Consider the following 19,208-nt stretch of genomic DNA (forward strand, 5'->3'; position numbering starts at 1 on the left):
GCTACAAGGAACAATGCAAACAGTTAACAAAAATTTAACGAAGTTTCAGAGATGTTCTATGCATGTTTTTGCTTTATACTCGCAACTCATTTAAAGCAAACCCTGAGGGATACTGTGGGTCTGAGAAGGCTTTCTATGGACGGGCAGAAGTAGGCATGTTTCCAGTGATCTAGAAGTCCCACAGTGGTAAAACTCTGACAGTCTAGGGAAATATTACAACAGTTAACATATCTGTACCTCTGGAATGATGTAAACTGATTTACCCTGGGCTTTGCTCACGAACTGGAGACTATTCAAGGGAGCTAACACATACGTAGAGAGTAGATCTTTGTCGCAGGCAAAAATAAGTGCAAGCTCTAGACCCCAGGCACACAGCTTGTCGTCCTGTGGTGCAAGGGACAGTCTGATTTATGTTGTCACCCTGGCAGAGGGCACCATAGGGCATTGGCTGCAGGCTCTAGCCCTTGACCTAAATGGCCATCTGGGCTTGAGCAAATTCCTCAACAGCCCAAACAAGCAGATACAGAGAACAACACGTTTCTTACTCTCGGTGCGGGCTTCGGTTCTGAGACACCTCGGAATCGCTGTCTTTTGGGGACAGGGAGCCCTTGTACGTGTAAAACACATCTTCGGTTTCGGTAATGTACGTCATCTCGTTCGCAAGGTTATCTGCGGAAGAGTGTCGTGGCTTCCGGACTTCGTGCCGGAGTCGAGGACTTCGCCTGCGTTTGGGAGAGGCCGAGTGTGAGAACGCTCAAGGCAAATTCCACCCAAACACTTCATTAGACACCAGTGATCTAACTTTATGCCCTGACCTTTCTAAGGATGCCTTGGCCAGGCTGTTGGAAATTAAGAACGAGTTAACCCATTACTACACCCGAATCCACCAAGGGCCATGTGGGTCCTTGAGACTCTCAGCCCCACGGTATAGCCCCAGGATCGGTATTCTGGGCTGTATACACAGGCAGATGAGAGTGGTTTATGCCCTTTGGGAAGTGGTGAGTATTGATTTAGGAAGTTATTCTTCCAGGAGGACTCAAGCTCTCAATGTACAAATAATAGATCATACTGACTACTGATCAATTCTTTAGATTCACTCAAGCACCCGTACAAATAAAGGGTTTAGAAGCCAAAGTACAGTTTTTGGCAAAACTGAAACCTTATTTCAACTACATCCCTTCATGTGAATTTCACTTGATCCAAGAAGGAATGTTTGCTTTTAAAAATATATCCTGTATGCCCTCTGAGGTGCCCAAAGCAGCAGTATCTGTGTGGCTATAGGCAAATCACACCACCTCTCTGGGCCTCAGCTGTACCTACCTGCTCCTGAGAATGAACCAAATGAAGCAATGTTGTCCGGACGCCTGGGGCAGCACCTGGGCATCGGCTCCTGCAGTGGGTGATCCCAGGCTGCTGAGCCTTCTGCCTGTTATTTTCTCTCAGTTTTTCCACCTTCTTCTCTGTGAGCCATTTCTCCTTGAGACTGTCAGGGCCGCCTCCACTATTCCCATTCCCCCTGGGCTCTGCTAATCAATAGTACTGTGTCCAGAATAGGGTAGAAAGGCTCGTGACTCCTCAGGAGGGGACCTATAAATAGCAGTAAGAGCTCCAGGCCACGGGTGTGGCAACATCCAACCCCCGCTGTTGTCCTGGGTGCCTGTCCTGGGCCTCTGCCCTGGGGCTCTGGCATCACCGCCTCAGAGGCTTTCAGACAAAGCTGCTACTTTATAGCATAAACCTACCACTTTAGGATGAAGTGCCTAAATCGTGGGAAACCAAGAAACTAATCTCAGTCATGCTATGATTTCTAACACTAAATATCATCAGTATCTCTGCATAGAGCACTGGGGCCTCAGGGGAGGGTCCTCACCCAGCCACCCTGCACAGCAGCTCCGTTTTGTGTGGGTTAGAATCTCCCTTAGTCTTAGAAGATCCATCCTTGGTAATTTACAGGTCCACCCTGTCTTTTGTGAAATGAACAGAAAGCCGTATTCTTTTTTCTTTTTTTCCCAGAAAGCCATACTCTTAATTCCAGCGTGGAGCTGGGGCAAAGTCCTTGGCTAGATTTCCCCCTCCTGCTGATGACGCCTTGCCATTTTGGAGGCATTCACAAAAATGGCCTGATGTCTCTGAGGAACATTATAATAAAATAATGATAATAATTCCATCTGATTTTTTAAAAATTGCTTATGGAGCACTCATATGCTGTTATGTCATTTGTGGCAATTTTTATAACCTCTTTACAGAGGTTATAAAAGGGGAGACTGAGACCAGAGAGGTAAAGAAACTTGTTAATTAACAGGAGAGCCCAAATCTGAGTCTGGGTGATGCAGTTACACAACAGTGCCCTTCCCACTTGGCCAAACCACCACTTCCTTCCTTTTAAGCCATCATCATAAAAAGCTGGCAGGCTACTTGCCCAAGTGCATTTGCTACTGTTGCTCAGGGTCCTGCGTCCTACACTGCATACCTTTACTAGGTTTTCCCAAAGTTTATTTTGTGTGATGTTAACAGAAAACAGACTGAATAAAGCTTGGCATGCTTCCTTAGCACAGGGCTTTCTAGAACATCAAGATGCCAACGTGTACTAAGCCCAAAAGGGGCATTTCAGAAGGCTGTAGCTCTCAAACTCAGACCAAATAATTTTTTTTAATGTTCATTTATTCTTGAGAGAGAGAGTGTCAGAGCACGAGTAAGGGAGGGGCAGAGAGAGAGGGAGACACAGAATCTGGATCAGGGTCCCGGCTTTGAGCTGTCAGCACTGAGCCTGACGTGGGGCTCGAACTCGTGACCAGTGAGATCATGCTCTGAGCCAAAGCTGGAGGCTCAACTGACTGAGTCACCCAGGTGCCTCCAGACCCAATAACTTTTAAAAGAGAGCATCCCAGCATTACACACTAAGGCAAATGTTTAGCCAGGCTTGTGGATTTCATAACAGTAAACTGTTAGTTTCGCACCACGCAAGCACACAAACATAAACTCGGATTGCAGGTCATCTATACTGGGAAAATGTATGAAGCTGACTTTTTAAGAGAGAGAAAGTGGGTAATGCCAGAAAAAAAAAGGAGGACATACCAGTTGGGAGTGACAGGAGGGGACCGAGAAGGCAGGCTCTTGGTCTCTAAGTGCTCCACCGATAATGATCTCCGCATGGCTGGGTTCCACACCATCCCTCCAATCACCTTTTTGCAATACTGGTTATTTACAGACCTGAAAAACCAGAAGCAAGGTTCACTTTCCACACAGACGTGTTCAACAAGAAATTACAGCACGAATGAAGCACACAGTCTAGCCATGCTTCCCCGCCCTGGTGGAGGGCTGGGGAGCACCCAGATGACACCAGCCAAGGTTGCCAGGAGGGAGAGGTACGCAGGTCAAAAACGGTTCCTTTCTGTCCTGGCTCTTCCTGGTTATCTCTTCTGGTGAAACGACTTTCTTGGGCCTTACTACTGCAAGCAACAAAACTGCTTCTAAAATGTAACCAAACCATGCCACTGTGGAAGTGTCAGGGTAACACAGAAAGAAATACAGTTCAAGTAACTTCAAGGACATCTCACTTTGTTCACAACGGCACGAATACAAACATTAAGCATCCTTCCAGGAAGGTTTCTCCGTCATCCACGCTGGCAGGAGCCATTAGCTGTAAATCACAGATAACTCTGAGAGGAGGGCTGAGAAAATGCTTGACAGTGGAATTCCATGCCATGTCCTAAGAAAGGGCCTCCCCAAAGCGAACTTCTGTGTTGTATTTACACCTAGAGAATTTAAATCTTAGCTACCTAGACCCCTCAGAGAAAGAGTTATTTGAAAGGATGGGGTTTGAAGTCAGGAAACCCCATTCTGCCATTCCTAAATTTTCAAGGGTGTTTTAATGACTTATTAAAACATTCCAGGGGTGCCTGGATGGCTCAGTTGGCTGAGTATCCAACTCTTGATTCTGGCTCAGGTCATGATCTCAAGGTCATGGTATCAGACCCCATGTCAGGCTCCGTGCTGGGTATGGAGCCTGCTTAAGATCCCTCCCCACCTCCCTACCCCCTCCCACTCATGCTCTCTCTCAAACAACAACAACAACAACAACAAGATGCACACATTTCCTTGCAGCCTAAAACTCACAAGCGAAACAAACAACAACAAAAAACAGGCAGGACAAAAAACCCAGAAGAACACAAAACACCCCAAGAATATCAATGTCCTAACTTACAGTAAGAAATACTGTTGTCACCCTGATCAACACATTTGTAGCAACATCACTAAGAGAATCTCTATCAGAAGGCACATTAGCACTGATTGAGAACGCTGCCTCAGAACATGACGACAAGCCAGAAGATTCAAAGGTTTAATGTTGTAGTTCCTCAAAGTATGTGTCACAGGTTATTAATAGATATTCCTTGGGGAAAAAAATGTTCCATTGTCCCTTAAGCTTGGAAGATACTGAGCAAGTGTCTTTTATGTGGAACTTCTATCAGGGGGCCCAACATGCAAGTATGTAGATGTATCTCTAGGGTTGGGCCAATCATGTAACCTTATGCCCCAGTTTCCCCATTTATAAAATGGAGACAGTGAAGGGTGAAATCTGCAGGGCACTGAAGCTGGCCTTGAATGAACTGCTGACCTGTGCCATGAACCATCAATACCCCAAATGACTCCCAGTGGCAGATTAAAAATGGCCACAAGTTCGTCTTTGACTCTTGAATATGGGCTAGCCTGTGACTGCTTTGATCAAGAGAGGCTGTGTCATTTCTGGACCTGGCCTTTAGGATGGCTGGCTGCTGCTGCCTCAGGTGCTTGGAGCCCTGAACTTCTGCAGGAGACATCCATGCAGAAAAGCATGTTGGAGAGCACACATGACAAGGCCTGGAGGACACAAAGCGAAGTGAGGGCTCCAGCCGAGCTCAGCCTTCCCATCATGCCATCAAGTAGTCATCCTGGACCCATAGCCCAACCCAGCCACCTGTCACTGAAAAACCCCAGTCTATATCACATGGTCTTTCCTAAATGTCTGATCCACAAAATCTTGAGATATAATGGAAAGATTGTGGTTTTTTGTTTGTTTTGTTTTTCAGTAGGCTCCACACCAGCATGGAGCCCAACGTGGGGCTTGAACTCATGACCCTGAGATCATAACCTGAGCTGAGATCAAGAGTTGGACGCTGGACTGAGCCACCCAGGTGCCCCAAGCTTGTTGCTTCAAGGGACCAAAATAGGCGTAGATTATTGTGCCACAATGGATAACCAGAACCTGCCCCACCTTACCCCCAACTCCATGTGGGTTGCATTTTACAGAAGAGAAGACATGTGAACTGAAGTGACACAGTTAGGATTTGAACTCAGTCTTCTTAGCAACAGTCCATGCTTTCAACTGCTCATTATCTAATCCTGTCAGCTGGCTCAAAGGATTAGGTCCAACTAACGTAAAAACTATATTCCAGTAAGTTATGCCTGTGACGTCATCAGTAATAGCTACTAAATGTATAAAATACTAGAGACAATATTATAGGAGCTGGAAATTTTGAAAATATATTTGCTCTTGGCTCATCAGAAGCTCAGAGAGAGCACTTTGCGCCATAGATACTATCATTGCTACTAACATTAATTTGCTACTTAATTGAATCTATAAAAAGCTACCTAATGATTATCCAAATACGAAAGTCACTGGAAGAGCCTGATAACAGTCCACATATCAGATAATGGCTCATACAAGGGCATTATTTCATTAGTAATAGCCACCTCAACAATGCAAAATTATGAAAGCAATTTTTCAAAGCAACAGTTTACAATAACTTGATAAATAATTTCTGTTGTATCTCGTCTTGAGAAGGCAGTCTTAGAATAAACACACACAAAAATATAAACTGCATGATTAGTTTAGGGAATACATTTTAATCTAAAGTTACAATTTTCTAAGAGTAATTTCTTCCACTGTACTACTCATTAAGTATTTTTAATATGATTCCTGCAGATACTAGTACACACGGGATTGTTAGGAGAATTAAACGTAATTAAGTATGTGTACGGCACCAAGTGAATGCTCAACCGGCTGTTCTCATTACTACTATTATTTCATGATTGTTAATAGGTAGTATATCCCAAAGACACTTGACTCTGGGAAGCTTTCTTTCTTTTCTTTTTTTTTTCTAAATTGTTTTTATGTTTGTTTATTTTTGAGAGAGACAGAGTTGGAGCAGGGGAGGGGAAGAGAGAGAGAGAGACAGAATCTGAAGCAGGCTCTAGGCTCTGAGTTGTCAGCACAGAGCTGGACGTGGGGCCCAAACTCACGGACCATGAGATCATGACCCAAGCCGAAGTCGGAAGCTTAACCAACTGAGCCTCCCAGGCGCCTCCAAGAAGCTTTATTTCTGTTCATTCGTTATTAGGGAGCACTGTATGGAATGAATGTTCTGTGGGAGGGGCTATCTGGGTACCATGATGACCCTCAGAGTCACTGCACCTGCTTCCCTTAGTACTACACAGTGTAGAAGCAACTGCAATTCTGGCTGCTTGGGTGCCCCGGGGCAGCGGAGTCAAGGAGGCAGAAAGCAAGCGGGGAAATAGAAGTACCTGAGATTCCATGGAAAGGGATGCTGCTGCCCCTGGGGAGACTGAAATTGCAGCTCTGACTCCGTGCCTGGGGTCCCTGGATGATGGCGTCCCTTCCCCCAAGGATGTCACTACCCAGTGGGGGCCAGGACACATTCACATCTCACTCTAGTGCGGATACCGTCCCTAAAGAATACTCACTTTTTGGGGTTCTTAGAGCCCATAGTCCAGTACTGAGACAGAACATTCTTCTCCTGAGGTAGTAGCTTCTTAGCCTGAAAGAACGTATGATGCTCCACACAGGATTTCCACAAGTTCTTGCAAGATCGGTAATTTAACATGTTGAAGGCCACAATATGTTCCCTGCAGTCAGTCTGGGAGGAAAAAGCACAGGAGATATTTCACCTGCACAGATGAAGGAGTAATGTCGCCTAGATGTTCTGTCTGTAGCGGTGGTCATCGGGGAAGATGTAACAGGTGGTGGAAGGCCAGCATCAAAATGCCTTAGGTCACACACCAGTGTTACAGGGGTATTCAGGAGCCGGGTCTGTTAGGTGTCTCATTCGTGTGGAAAAGACGACCCACCTCTCCTCTTTATCGTCACTTCTGGTTCTTCATGGACACTCTGATCTCAAATGTGCGTACATTCCTAGGTTGGATATATTTGGACCAACCAGATAAAGGCTGTGAGATACATTTCTTTTAAGACTTAGCTCTGGGAAAATCTCTCCTGAAGCATGTCTTCCACTTACCTGAAACCTGAGATCTTATAAGCCTCTGGATTTCTTTATTTGCTTTCCCCTGAGCACGGAGTTAAATTGAGTGCTCACGTATCACCATTTTAATGATTTCCTTGACCCTCATCCTACCCAAGTTTTCTGTTTTCATGTTTTATTACCACCTTGTGCATTTGGGGGCCACCTTTGATCTTGCAACGGCGGGGGGGGTGGCAGTCAGGAGACCCAGATTCTAGTTCTGGTGTGCTCTGAGCTCTAGTGTCCTCATTTCCAAGTGATCACTGCTATGTGGAGCCATTTTAAGTACATACTATCTTTGAAACCCTGGGAAACGAACATAGTGATAATAAGTAAAAAATACATGGGGCACTTGGGTGGCTCAGTCATGAGTGTCCGACTTCAGCTCAGGTCATGCTCTCATGGTCTATGAGTTCGAGCCTCACATCAGGCTATGTGCAGACAGCTCAGAGCCTGGAGTCGGCTTCAGATTCTGTGTCTCCCTCTCTCTCTGCCCCGCCCCCACTTGCATGCTCTTGCATGCTCTCTCTTTCTCTCTACCCTTCAAACATAAATAAACATTAAAAAAATTAAAATACAGAGCATAACAGGACAGAGCATGGTGTCATTGAAAGAGCAGCCTCTCTGATTCAAATTCCGGTACCTCTGCGTGGTAGCTGTGGGAGCCTCAGTTTCCACACCTTTGAGCCCTCTTTTCCATGTTGGTAACCAGAGTCATCTGGAAAGCCATGGTCTCCTCTTAGGGGACACATGTGTAAACACAGCAAGGGGAGGAACTGTTCTTGCGGATATTTACTGCTACGCTGCATGCGCTCATGCCAGGTGCTCTAATGCTTTCATTTAATCTTCTCGATTCCCCAAGAGGTGGGTACTACTGCACTTCTGGGAACAAGATAATTTGGGCCAGTGAGGTTATGTAACCTGCCCAGTTGGTGCGAGGATCCAAACCCGTCGACATTAACTCTGAAGCAGGTTATCTGCTAGCAGATAAGCACAGTGAGTCCTACAGGCAACTCTGGACTCCAACTTCCATTTTCTTCCCACCACATGCCACGCTCTCTCTCTCCAGTCACACGCATGGCCAACTGCCTTTAACTGCTGAAGAACTAAGAGCTAAAGTGGATAAAAACACAAGAAACAAAACAAACGTAGACATGACTCACCTGTTTTTGTCGCTGATGTATAAAGAACTTTTTCCTTTTGAAAGAAATTTTTAGAATGTTCACCCTGCAAAAAAATGAAACATGAAATGCACGAAGGGCTCAGCTGGGTGTACCCTCTAATCCATGACCCCGAGGAGCGCCGGCTCTCGGATTCCTAGAGTTTACCCCACAGTAGGAAGGACAGCAGGCCCGTCGCCTCAGCCGAATGCCAAGTAGCTGAGCGAAGCTGAGAATCACATAAGGGCCACTGGATAATGATGTAGCTTTTAAATAATGAGAACCATGGACAATGTGCTCTCTTTGCGGTCACCTGCTTTTGTGACACTGTAGCTCTGCTTGAGCTAGTGTGTGCCCGGGGAGGCCAGCTGAGGGCAGTGTGCAGCAGACGGAGGACAGATAGCAGCCAGACAGACTTGGGTCTACATCCCCACTCTGGTACTTCCTGGCCACGTGCCAAGTAGCTCCCTTATTATTTGCTTAAGAACACGATTACAGCCCCATGAGCAGCATTTTTATACATCAGCTTCTCTACTAAAAGCTTTACATCAGTCCCTCAACTAAACCTTGCAACAGTCCTGAAATATATTATTATTCCCAGTTCCCAGATGACAAAACTGAGGCTCAGAGACCTCCCTTAAGTGCTCAAGATCATTCAATGAGGAAATGCATGAATCTGAACAAAGGCTCACAAGTCCTGCATCACAAAGTCCTTGGAAGGCACTGCCTTTTTCACAGTGGTCTTGTGAGGATTAAGTCTGTTTGGTCTCCTGAGTTTGTAGACCAGAACGGAACACTTGGTAAAAGTCCAACTAATAACTAAGTAGAACCACACTGACAGCACAGTTCCTCCCTCAAGGAAGTTCTCTGAATCTGGACTCCATAACTCCAAAACCTGCCTTGAGCCACTTTATCCCTCTTTCCACCGAGTATCCCACACCACAGGGTGACCGGGGGGAAGGGGCTGCCAGTGGAGACCAAACTACTTTTCCCAAATACCAAATCTGGATCAACCTCAGAGGTCAGAGGTAAAAACCTGGGGTAGAGTCTTCACCCCTCCTTCAGAAATACCAGCTTAAAATTAGAGATAACGTTTCTTTTGTTCAGCATATTTTTAAAGCATGATTCAGAAAATAATTAGAACTGGTTCGCACTTACCAAGGATAGAAACTTGTGCAAATATATTTTCGGTACACAGCGATGCCCGCAGAAGCAATCCCAATCATTAGATCTAAATTGTGCAGATCCTGTAAGAAAGAAGAACCGAGATTCACAGTGTGTTACATGCTTGTGCCCTCTGGTAACTCAAGCACCCACGCTTTTATAAATAGCAGCATGTATAAGCTCCAAAGGGAGAATGTTATGGAAAACAGGCAACCGATGCTTAAGATCCAAACGCTTAGCACCAGACTCTTCTAAAAGGTACATGCGCCGCCTGAGAGCAACATCTGGGTCCCACTGGGTTAGAGAGTTAGCAGGGAGGCCCAGCCATCATTCCACGGAATCTCAAAATAAGTATCCATCCAATTGTACATTTCCTACAGTCAGTATTAGATACGGTGTTAACCCCAGAGAGACCTTACCCTCTGCACAGCTTTACACCAATCTCAACTGCCATCACTGAAAAGGCTTTAGCTACTATCATGAAGTGCAGAACTACTGACTTTAAATCCAAATGAGAAATAAATATGGTCTATAAATCCAATACACTCAATATTTATTAAAAGCTTGTATGCTAGGTGTTGCCATAGACCATGAAACCATGGAAGACAGAGCAAGTATAAAGTGTTTTAAATCCATCTGAGAACAAGGTGAGTATAGTAAAATTTTATTTTTAATGTTTTATTTATTTTTGAGAGAGAGCACATAAGCAGGGGAGAAGAAACGGGGACAGAGGGTTCAAGGTGGGCTCTGTGCTGACTGCAGTGAGCCCAAAGTGGGGCTCAAACTCACGAACTGTGAGATCATGACCTGAGCCGTCAGATGCTCAACTGACTGAGCCACCCAGGTGCCCCGAGTAAACTAAAATTTTAAAATAAAACACTTCCTTCCTTTGAGTCAGTCACCTATGCCCCAATTTACCCTATCATATACCTCTAATTATATTAAATAGGAGCGGGGGCAGAGTCTGACTTAGTTACCACTGAGTGTGAAGTTTAGGCTTACCACTTACTAGCTGTGTTATTTTGGGCTACTGAGCCTTAACTCCTTTTTTTGTATAATAAGGATTATCAAACCCACCTCTCCAAAGGTTTTTATCAGCTGAAATTAGAGAACATGCGGCAGGTATAATTATATTTTCATTCCGTTTTGCCTTTCAAGATGTGATGGGACAAATCATTTGTGGACAGTGGTACGAACAGGGGGAATTGGGAGAAACTGGCCAAACAAAACACTGCTGACTGATCAAGTCAAAAGTCCAGAGTATTTGCTACTGGGTACCCAACTGGGATCACACGCAGCTCAACCCAGGATAGTAACTATCCACTAACTTCCCACGCCCATCCCCACACTTCCCAGCTATACTTGTACTGTAGAAGGCAGGGCCATGCGACTAGTCATGGTCAATGTTCCAGGAGCAGTGATGTCTCTTCTGGGCTAAATCACTTCAGAGCTGCTGTGTAGCCAACCCTCTAGCTTCCTCTTCCCTTGCCGCATGTGTGAGGCCACGTGTGAAGATGGTGAAGCCACAAGATGGAGGCAGCCCGGCTGCCGAGACACTGCATGGAGGAAGGCTGGGACCCACCGCAGCCTTTGAACTACTGAGAAATGAACTCTGAGGCATCAAGTTATTGATATGTAGGGGGTTCTGTTTGAAACAATATAGCCAAGGGTAACTCAGCTCCCTCTGATACCCTGGGAAGTGTCAGTCAGGTAGGTAATCATCTGGCCCGAGGTCACTCATGGGACACAGCAGGTAGGGAGAATGCAGGTCAACTCAGACACAGATAAAGTCCACGTCCCCCAATGAAGAAAGTTCTCCACAACATTCTATGGCACATTATTATTTGCAAACAGAATAAAAATTAACCATCAAGTCCCAAAGTTGGTATTTTGTAAGCTCCCATATCTTCTTCCTACTTTATTACCTACGCCCATAACTTGCCTATCAAACGGTTATGGGACTGAAATGGCACAAAAGAAATGAAAGTGTTTCTATGAATTGTAAAGATGGATATATGGAAAGTTTGGTCATTTACTCAACTTCCCTGAGCCTCCATTTTCTCACTGTAAAATGGGATGATTCGAACACTGATTTCTCAAGGTTGCTATAATCTTTAAACGAGGCCTTGTGGTCTCATGAAACAATGCCCAGTACCTACCAGGTATTCAATATTTGCTTGCTTTTGTATATGATGTGGGCCAATTACTAGCATAAAATAGAAAAGTCAGAGATCAATTAGTTAGTGCTGGGGTCATGTACTAAAGCTGCTACTTCTGTGATGTGCGACTTTCGAAAAGTCCCTGAGCATCAGTTTTTCCATCTGTAAAATGGGGATAATGATGAGACCTCACAGCATGACTGTTGGGAAATAAGCAAGCCGCTGTGTCTGGCAGATAGAAATTACTCAGTACATGATGGGTATTAGTCAGTTTTATTTAAAAAGTCACAACCAGAGGCATCTGGGTGGCTCAGTCACCCAACTCTTGATTTTGGCTCATGTCATGATCTCATGGTTTGTGAGTTAGAGTCCCAAATCGGGTTCTGTGCCACCCAGGCGATCCAATAACATAATTTTTAAAAGCATCTGACTCTTGATATTGGCTCAGGTTATGATCTCATGGTCATGGGACTGAGCCCCACATAGGGCTCTGTGCTGAGGGTGAAGCCTGCTTGGGATTCTCTCTCTCTCCTTCTCTCTACTCCCTCCCCCCATATGTGCACATGTGCACACTCTCGCTCTCAAAATAAATAAACTTAAAAAAAAAAAAAAGCTGTCATATTTGAGTAATTAGCTATATTTTAAGCAGCAATGAGATGAATAGTAAACATGCTGGCTTATTAAAGTATTGCTTGGAAAATGGATAGACACATGTTTTGCTTCTTTATCATGATATGAAATCATCTTTAAAAGTTACTTGTTTCTGGGGCGCCTGGGTGGCTCAGTCGGTTAAGCATCCGACTTCAGCTCAGGTCATGGTCTCACAGCCGGTAAGTTTGAGCCCTGCATCAGGTTCTGCGCTGACAGCTCGGAGCCTGGAGCCTGCTTCAGATTCTGTCTCTCTCTGCCCAACCCCCATTCGTGCTCTCTCTTTTAAAAAATGAATAAACATTAAAAAAATAATAAAAACCAAAACTACTTGTTTCTAATCCTCATGGCCCCCCCACCCCCATGGAAACATGAAACATGAAAAAAAACTGGATAACCAACTTTATAAGCTTTCTGAATATTGTTATAAAAAGCTCTTTTTTAATTATACTGGAAAACACATCGTTCCAAAGAAGTTTTCAAACCTTCCAAAATTAATTTCTGAACCCGGAAGTGCCGAGGGTACCTACCCTACCACTGTGCAGCTCCACTCCATAGAAGTCGAGGGTCCGTGCTATGTTGATAAAGCACGATTCGGCTTCTGACTGCTTGAGTCCACTACAGAAGGTGAGAGACAGTGCAGAGTTCTCGGGTCAACAGAGGACACAACCCCAATTTTTAACATAAAAGTCCCCTCCAAATTGGTAACATTTCTGTAAGGTTATTAAATGTCTTATGTTATTAATCTTAAACAATCTCACCCTAAATTCTACTAAACCAGGTCTTTTCTCTTGTCCGCCGAATAGGACTTCGTCTGCTCAAGTCGTTTACTAAGTAATACTTATTTAGTAGGCTTTCTGCACTCAGATTCGGAAGACAGTCACCGTTTGGAATTCCCACCCTCCTTGTTCCAAGTTGCTTACTTGATAGGTGCTCTTCAGGTCTTTCCACCTTTATCTATTCTTCCGGCAGCCTCAAACTCCCAAACGTCACTGTACTATTTTAGGACGCTGGCTTCTGCCTGGGAAACAGTTCTGGGAGGGAGGACTGGCTGTGCCATTTAGAAGGGACGCTGATTGCTTGGCCTTTGTTTTTGCAGCCTTCCCAAGAATGTCAGGTCCCTTGAGACCTGGCCTTCCCAGTCAGGATGGCCCTGATCTGACCTGGACTAAACAGATGCCTCTCCGTAGCTTTGAATAAAATGAGGCAAAGGACGAGGGGGCCAGAATGGGGCATATGTGCCGAATGGAGGCTCAGCCTGGGGCAGCTGCGGAAGACTGGGGCTCCCTTCTGGAATGAAGGCATTTTCATGCCCTGAAGCCAGAGAGGAGGAGGGATTCACAGAGCCTCCTGGCGTTTGTCCACTTGCCTGCCTATTCAGTGATGCCCGATGGAGCCGCCCATTTTATCAAATGTGGTCAACTGTTAAAAGGTTTGCCTGGTAGGTCAATTTGTGGGGAATTATGAAAAAAGGCATTGTCTCTAGGAATTAACAGATTTTAACGACACCCTAAAAAGAATGCTGCAAATGCCCTTAAACTCTTCCTGGATTTTGCACTTTACAGAAATGCTAGTTATGCCAAATATATCTGCCATCGTTACATCTCTAAGGTTCACAACCCCTCGACAGCTTAAAAGAGGATTCATGAACAAAAGGAAGAGAACACATCAGACGCAAGGGAACATAAGGTCTGAAATGTGCGACCTGGGTTCCCAAAGTAGGCCACCCCACCCCTCTTCTCACCTGTGCTGCTCATGGAGCGATTCCACCTTCGTTAAAAAGTCATCGTTCTGATCTGGTATAAACTGACTATCAGAAAGATAGCCCGGATGATGAATGGAAGAATTATAGTCTCCAAAATGAGCTATCGAGACAGAATGAGGAGGAAATTGCCTTTTCAATATGGTCTGTATTCACAAGCATCGACAGCATCACAAGAAAAGCACTGGAAGCATTCTTCCAAGAGGTTCTACCACCACGTCACCTTGAGCTTCTCGTCAGCTCCAGATTCCAGTTTTATCTGAACCCTATATGGGCCAAGGACCACCACGCATGCTTCAGCAGAATGTTCTCTCCCCGAGAACAGACATTTGAACAGTCTCACCTTGGTCCTATTCTAAACCTATCCTCTGTGGTGAGCACTGCAGTTTGTACTGTACCCCTGGATAAAGAAAAATAAGAGAACCCACTCAAAAACGCCAGCCCTGTATGACAGGTACTGTGCAGACGGACTCTTTAGTAGCCCAAGGGGATCACAACCCTGGACCAACCTGCTCTAAAGTGTGAGTGTGGGCAGGAGGCAGGGTATGCTGACTTGACACTGCCTGCACCTTGACTGGCTCCCTGGAATTTGGAAGACATGGAGCCAGGATGTGTTCAGAGGCACAGTGGGGGATGGCAGGAGGGTTGGGAGGGGGTGGGCCTGATGGGTCTGGACCCTGGCAAGGCTGGGGGCAGAGTTCTTGGGCAGAAGGAACATTCCTGGGGGAGTCGGGGAAACGCTAGGGCTCTGCATCCCTGGTCTAAACGGCACCTCTCCCTCAAGATCCTTGACTGCCATTCTACAAACATGACTCATTGACATCTATTGTGTAATAGGTATTCCTGAGAGTTCTACACAGCTGCCCTGAGGATTCAAACCATCTGGGTGTCTGGACTGATGAGGAGACTGGGAAAAAGACCCTGGGTGGGGCAGCCAAAGATCTGGCCTGTGGGACCCAGGGACACCTGCCTCCCTTTGCCAAGATTCACTTTTTCCATCTTTACAAAAGCAGGAGAAAAACAAGTTCTAGTTCTGATGGGCAATTAATATGGTATTTCATTTTCTTTATTTAAAAAATCTTTATTTTCTAGAGAGAGAAAGTGTGAGCAGGGGAGGGGCTGGGAGAGAGAGAGAGAGAGAGACCTAGAATCTGAAGCAGGCTCCAGGCCCTGAGCTGTCAGCATAGAGCCTGATGCAGGGCCCGAACCCACAAACCATGAGATCATGACCTGAGCCGAAGTCGGACGCTTAACCGACTGAGCCACCCAGGCACCCCAGTAGTATTTCATTTTCTTAATGAGACACTTTCATCTTTTTCTCAAAAATATTAACCTGATCTTTCCAAAAGGTTTCAATGAATTCTTCCCATAGCTGGCTTCAATGCCAGGCAGCTTCTGACGGCTGGCGTCGCATCGCTCCCACTCAACATGGATTTCCAAATCCAACAGCTCCTTCAGTGTCACGAGGACGGGGACTGGGAGAAGCTTCTGTGATGCTTCATGGCCAGTCTCAGAGGGGAGGAGACGAGCCCAGGAGCTGCTTAGCGGAACTCATCATAAGGAGGAGAGGCTACGTGCAAGCACATCTTTCTTCATGTCCGCTTGGCCCTGCTCACCCTCAACTGCCACCACACACGAGAGCTGCTCTTTGAGATCCACACCGTAATAAAGGGAACTGTTTCCTCCTTACACTCTTCCCTGAGGGCTGGGAGTGAGGCAGACTCATCATCGCTGGGGCTGAGCACCCATACATGACACACAGTAGGTACTCAGGGACACAGGATTCAGAACTAATGGAAACAAAGGCTACTACAAAGTTCAGTTTGGGAAGGGGAAGAGGGCATAAAGCCAAGTGATCTATGCATGCAGACTTGGTCAAGAGTGTACCATAGTCTGTTAAGGCCAGCTAAATGCAGCTAAGCTATGGATAGCAATGTCAAGGATGGACTATGTAAGCACAAGTGCGGCTTACAGGTGAGTTTGTACATCGTGAAGCCTACAACCATGTGTTTATAGGAAATAATTTAGATGCCCTGACACAGAGTCCCCAATGAGGAAAGCTTGAAAAAGCCCTAAAATTACCTTGTGTACATTCATGTTAAAAGGGAAGAAACTCAAAAAAGAAAGAGAAGAAACTATGGTCCAGAGAGAAGAGACTTCTCCTATCACAGAAGCCACTTTCAGCAGTCAAGGCCAGAACCCAGGTGTTCCATGCCCCCAGCTAATGCTCCTACCGTCCCCCCAGCCTCCCTGCCAGGTCCAAGCTGCTGCTCGCCATTTGCAGAGGACAATGGTTATGTCCCCGAAAGGCAGCCAAATGTTGCAAGGGATTTTCCAGAGCCTCAAGGCAGCAGAGTCCTATTAAATTTTACTCAGTTGGTTTTATTAGCTAATGGCGACCCTCTTGAATCTTGACTTGGTCATCTGTTTTAGCTGGTTAAGTCCCAACCCCTGGGCCCTTCTGCAAACATGAACAGCAAGGTTATCTTTAGTCAAGTCACTGACAAATGTCTGAATGTAACAAAAGGCCAATGGAACCTCCTTGTAGGGTGGTTTTCCCTCCGAATCTCACTGGGCTACTCCGTGCAAAGTTCTGTGCTCACCACTAGAGGGAAACAAAGTTAAACAGTCATCTGCAAACACTAGGCCAAGCACAGAGAGGTTCCCCTGTTGATTTCAAAGCCATCAATCTATCAGGTTTCCATGACAACTCAGTAACAGACATTGCTTTTGTCCCCATGAAACAGTTAAGGGAAGGGAAGCTCAAGGAAGGGACCTGCCCACATTGCACAGCTGCTAAATTGGAGCCTAGACTTTGACCACAGTCCATAACCTTCATCTACTTACTATACCACACACCCTAACCTCCAGAGCAATACACTTTCCTATTTGTGAGGAAGCAACACATGCATAAGCTAATTATAGCAGGAAGATGAGGAAATGAGTGTTTATGTGGGAAGTACATTGTCTTAAGTTCCATGCATTCTTCTGTTAAAATTTTATATTGTGCAGGAGAGAATATATTCCAAGCACTCAAATTTGCAGCATTTCCAACTGTTCTGTTGGGGAAGTCCTTTATATAATAGAAGCCCCTTACATGTTATACATCCAACTCCAGCTTGACCTTGGAGGCTCTTCTCAGAGGTCATCACTAAGAAGCCTTTCTGGACTCGCTTCCTTCTCCCCCACGAAGGATGGAGTGCTCACCCTCACTGCCAGCATCAGCTGGCCCACCTGCGCCTCCCCACCAGGCAGGGGACCCCAGAGAGGCCGTGCTCTGTTTGTGCACCCTGAGGCTAGTGCAGAATCTGCACATGACAGAGGTCAAGGGCCATTATGGAATAAATACATATTTATAAAAACTTCATTCTTTGAGCCTCATAAATACTCAAAGCCACAACAACCTATAAAATCTTTTCAGGTGTTGGGGGACGCCTAGGTGGCTCAGTAGGTTAAGCGTCCAACTTCGGCTCAGGTCATGATCTCACACTCCATGAGTTTGAGCCCTGCCTTAGGCTCTGTGCTGATAGCTAGGAGTCTGGAGCCTGCTTCAGATTCTGTGTCTCCTCCCGCTGCCCCTCCCCCACTCATGCTGTTTCTTTCTCTCTTTCTCTCTAAAATAAATACACATTAAGAAAAAAATCTTTTCAGGTATTTACCTACATTACTTTTTATCTAGTATGAAAACATGATTTTGGTTTGCTGTCTCTGGTGGGGCTTATCTTCATATAACACACCCCTATGGAGACAATTTAGTGAAATGTAGCAGATCAAATTTAGACACCTAGCAGTCTCCTGTCCAAGAATTAATCTTACAGAAATGCGTGCACAGAAGTATCAGGAAGAATATGTATGTACTTCCTGAAAGTGAAGGAATAATGAGCTTATACTTAAAACCGCTGGTCTGACAACACAGACCAGCGGTTAAGCTTGATAGCCCTGCTAATCTTTCCACAGCAACTAGTTTCTACTTTCTCAGTGCTAATGACTTCCTTTAGCCTCAGTTCTATCACTTGTTTGCAGAGGGAAACCTGACCATGGAGACTTAGAATAGGATTTTCTTATTTGGTTCTTAAATTGTTCTCTCACAAGAGTATACTGTTTATAAAAGGCAGTTCTTCAGAAAGTTTTCTTCTGGGCAGACATGAGAACAGTGCAGGTGAGCACTTGCCGTGTGCCAGGCCCTATCCTGAGAGCTTTCTGAATCATAACTCCTTCCATCCTCACTACAACTCTAGGAAGTAAACCTGGTTATCACCACCTCACAGATGAGGATGCTAAGGCTCAGGGTCATGCGTGTGTACGGGGAAGAGTCCAAGCCCAGGCAATATGGCCCCAGGAATGTGCTCAGTGACTCAGTGACCGGCAAGGGTCCGACTGTAAAGTTTCTAGTTACATATTTCCTTACATGTATGATTTGACTCAAATAGTCAATTTTGAGCTGCTGTCATCACCACCATCACCTCTGTTTTACAGATGAAAAAACGGAGATTCAGGGAGGTAATAACACATTAGTGGCAAGGGCGAAGCCAGGATCTAAATTTAGTTTGACTAAGTCCTTTCTAGGGTTCCTGCCCCTCAAAGCTCAAGCTGCGAACACCAAACTCACTCTGGGATGTGGCAAAACTTGTCAGCTGATCAGCCTGGCAGAGATGGAGTCCATGAGGTCTAGAGATCAGTAAGGACACAGGGTGACTGGTGGCCATGCCGTTTCCCATCTGGATACAACATGGCCGAGTCTGTTCCAGCTGCATTGCAGGGAGAGGGGAAATTCAAATCTACCCAGGCCTGCCACTGTGAAGCCTCTTCTTGGTGTCCCATTGGAGAGAAGGAGATGCAGGCTATCTTGGGCGACTGAGGCTGGATCTGATCTTACTGGCGAGTAGGGTCACTGTGAAAGGTCTGTCTTCCACTTCCTGGTATCACGCAGGTGGGCAGATGAGCTGTGGGCCCAGCCACCTTGCTCTTTCCCCTCTCCTATTTCTGTTCCTTGCAGCTAAGGGAGTGGACAGACTTCAGG

General features: G+C 45.6%; 1 protein-coding gene across 2 annotated transcripts in view; it reads right to left on the bottom strand.

The window, feature by feature from the left end:
• Window positions 1-19,208, bottom strand: part of PTPN3 (protein tyrosine phosphatase non-receptor type 3) — a 75,911-nt gene that overhangs the window by 38,993 nt on the left and 17,710 nt on the right. The window contains exons 7-13 of one of the 2 annotated variants that reach the window (XM_077769842.1): window positions 14,171-14,291; window positions 12,957-13,044; window positions 9,614-9,702; window positions 8,459-8,522; window positions 6,742-6,914; window positions 3,076-3,210; window positions 546-722 (exon numbers count right to left, since the gene is read on the bottom strand). In XM_077769842.1, the coding sequence (XP_077625968.1) occupies window positions 546-722; window positions 3,076-3,210; window positions 6,742-6,914; window positions 8,459-8,522; window positions 9,614-9,702; window positions 12,957-13,044; window positions 14,171-14,291 (847 nt within the window). The remainder of the gene's footprint in view (window positions 1-545; window positions 723-3,075; window positions 3,211-6,741; window positions 6,915-8,458; window positions 8,523-9,613; window positions 9,703-12,956; window positions 13,045-14,170; window positions 14,292-19,208) is intronic. The other variant, XM_077769843.1, reaches the window with a different exon arrangement.

Source organism: Crocuta crocuta, unplaced genomic scaffold (genome assembly GCF_008692635.1).
Source record: "Crocuta crocuta isolate KB4526 unplaced genomic scaffold, BGI_CrCroc_1.0 scaffold95, whole genome shotgun sequence".
NCBI lineage: Eukaryota > Metazoa > Chordata > Mammalia > Carnivora > Hyaenidae > Crocuta > Crocuta crocuta.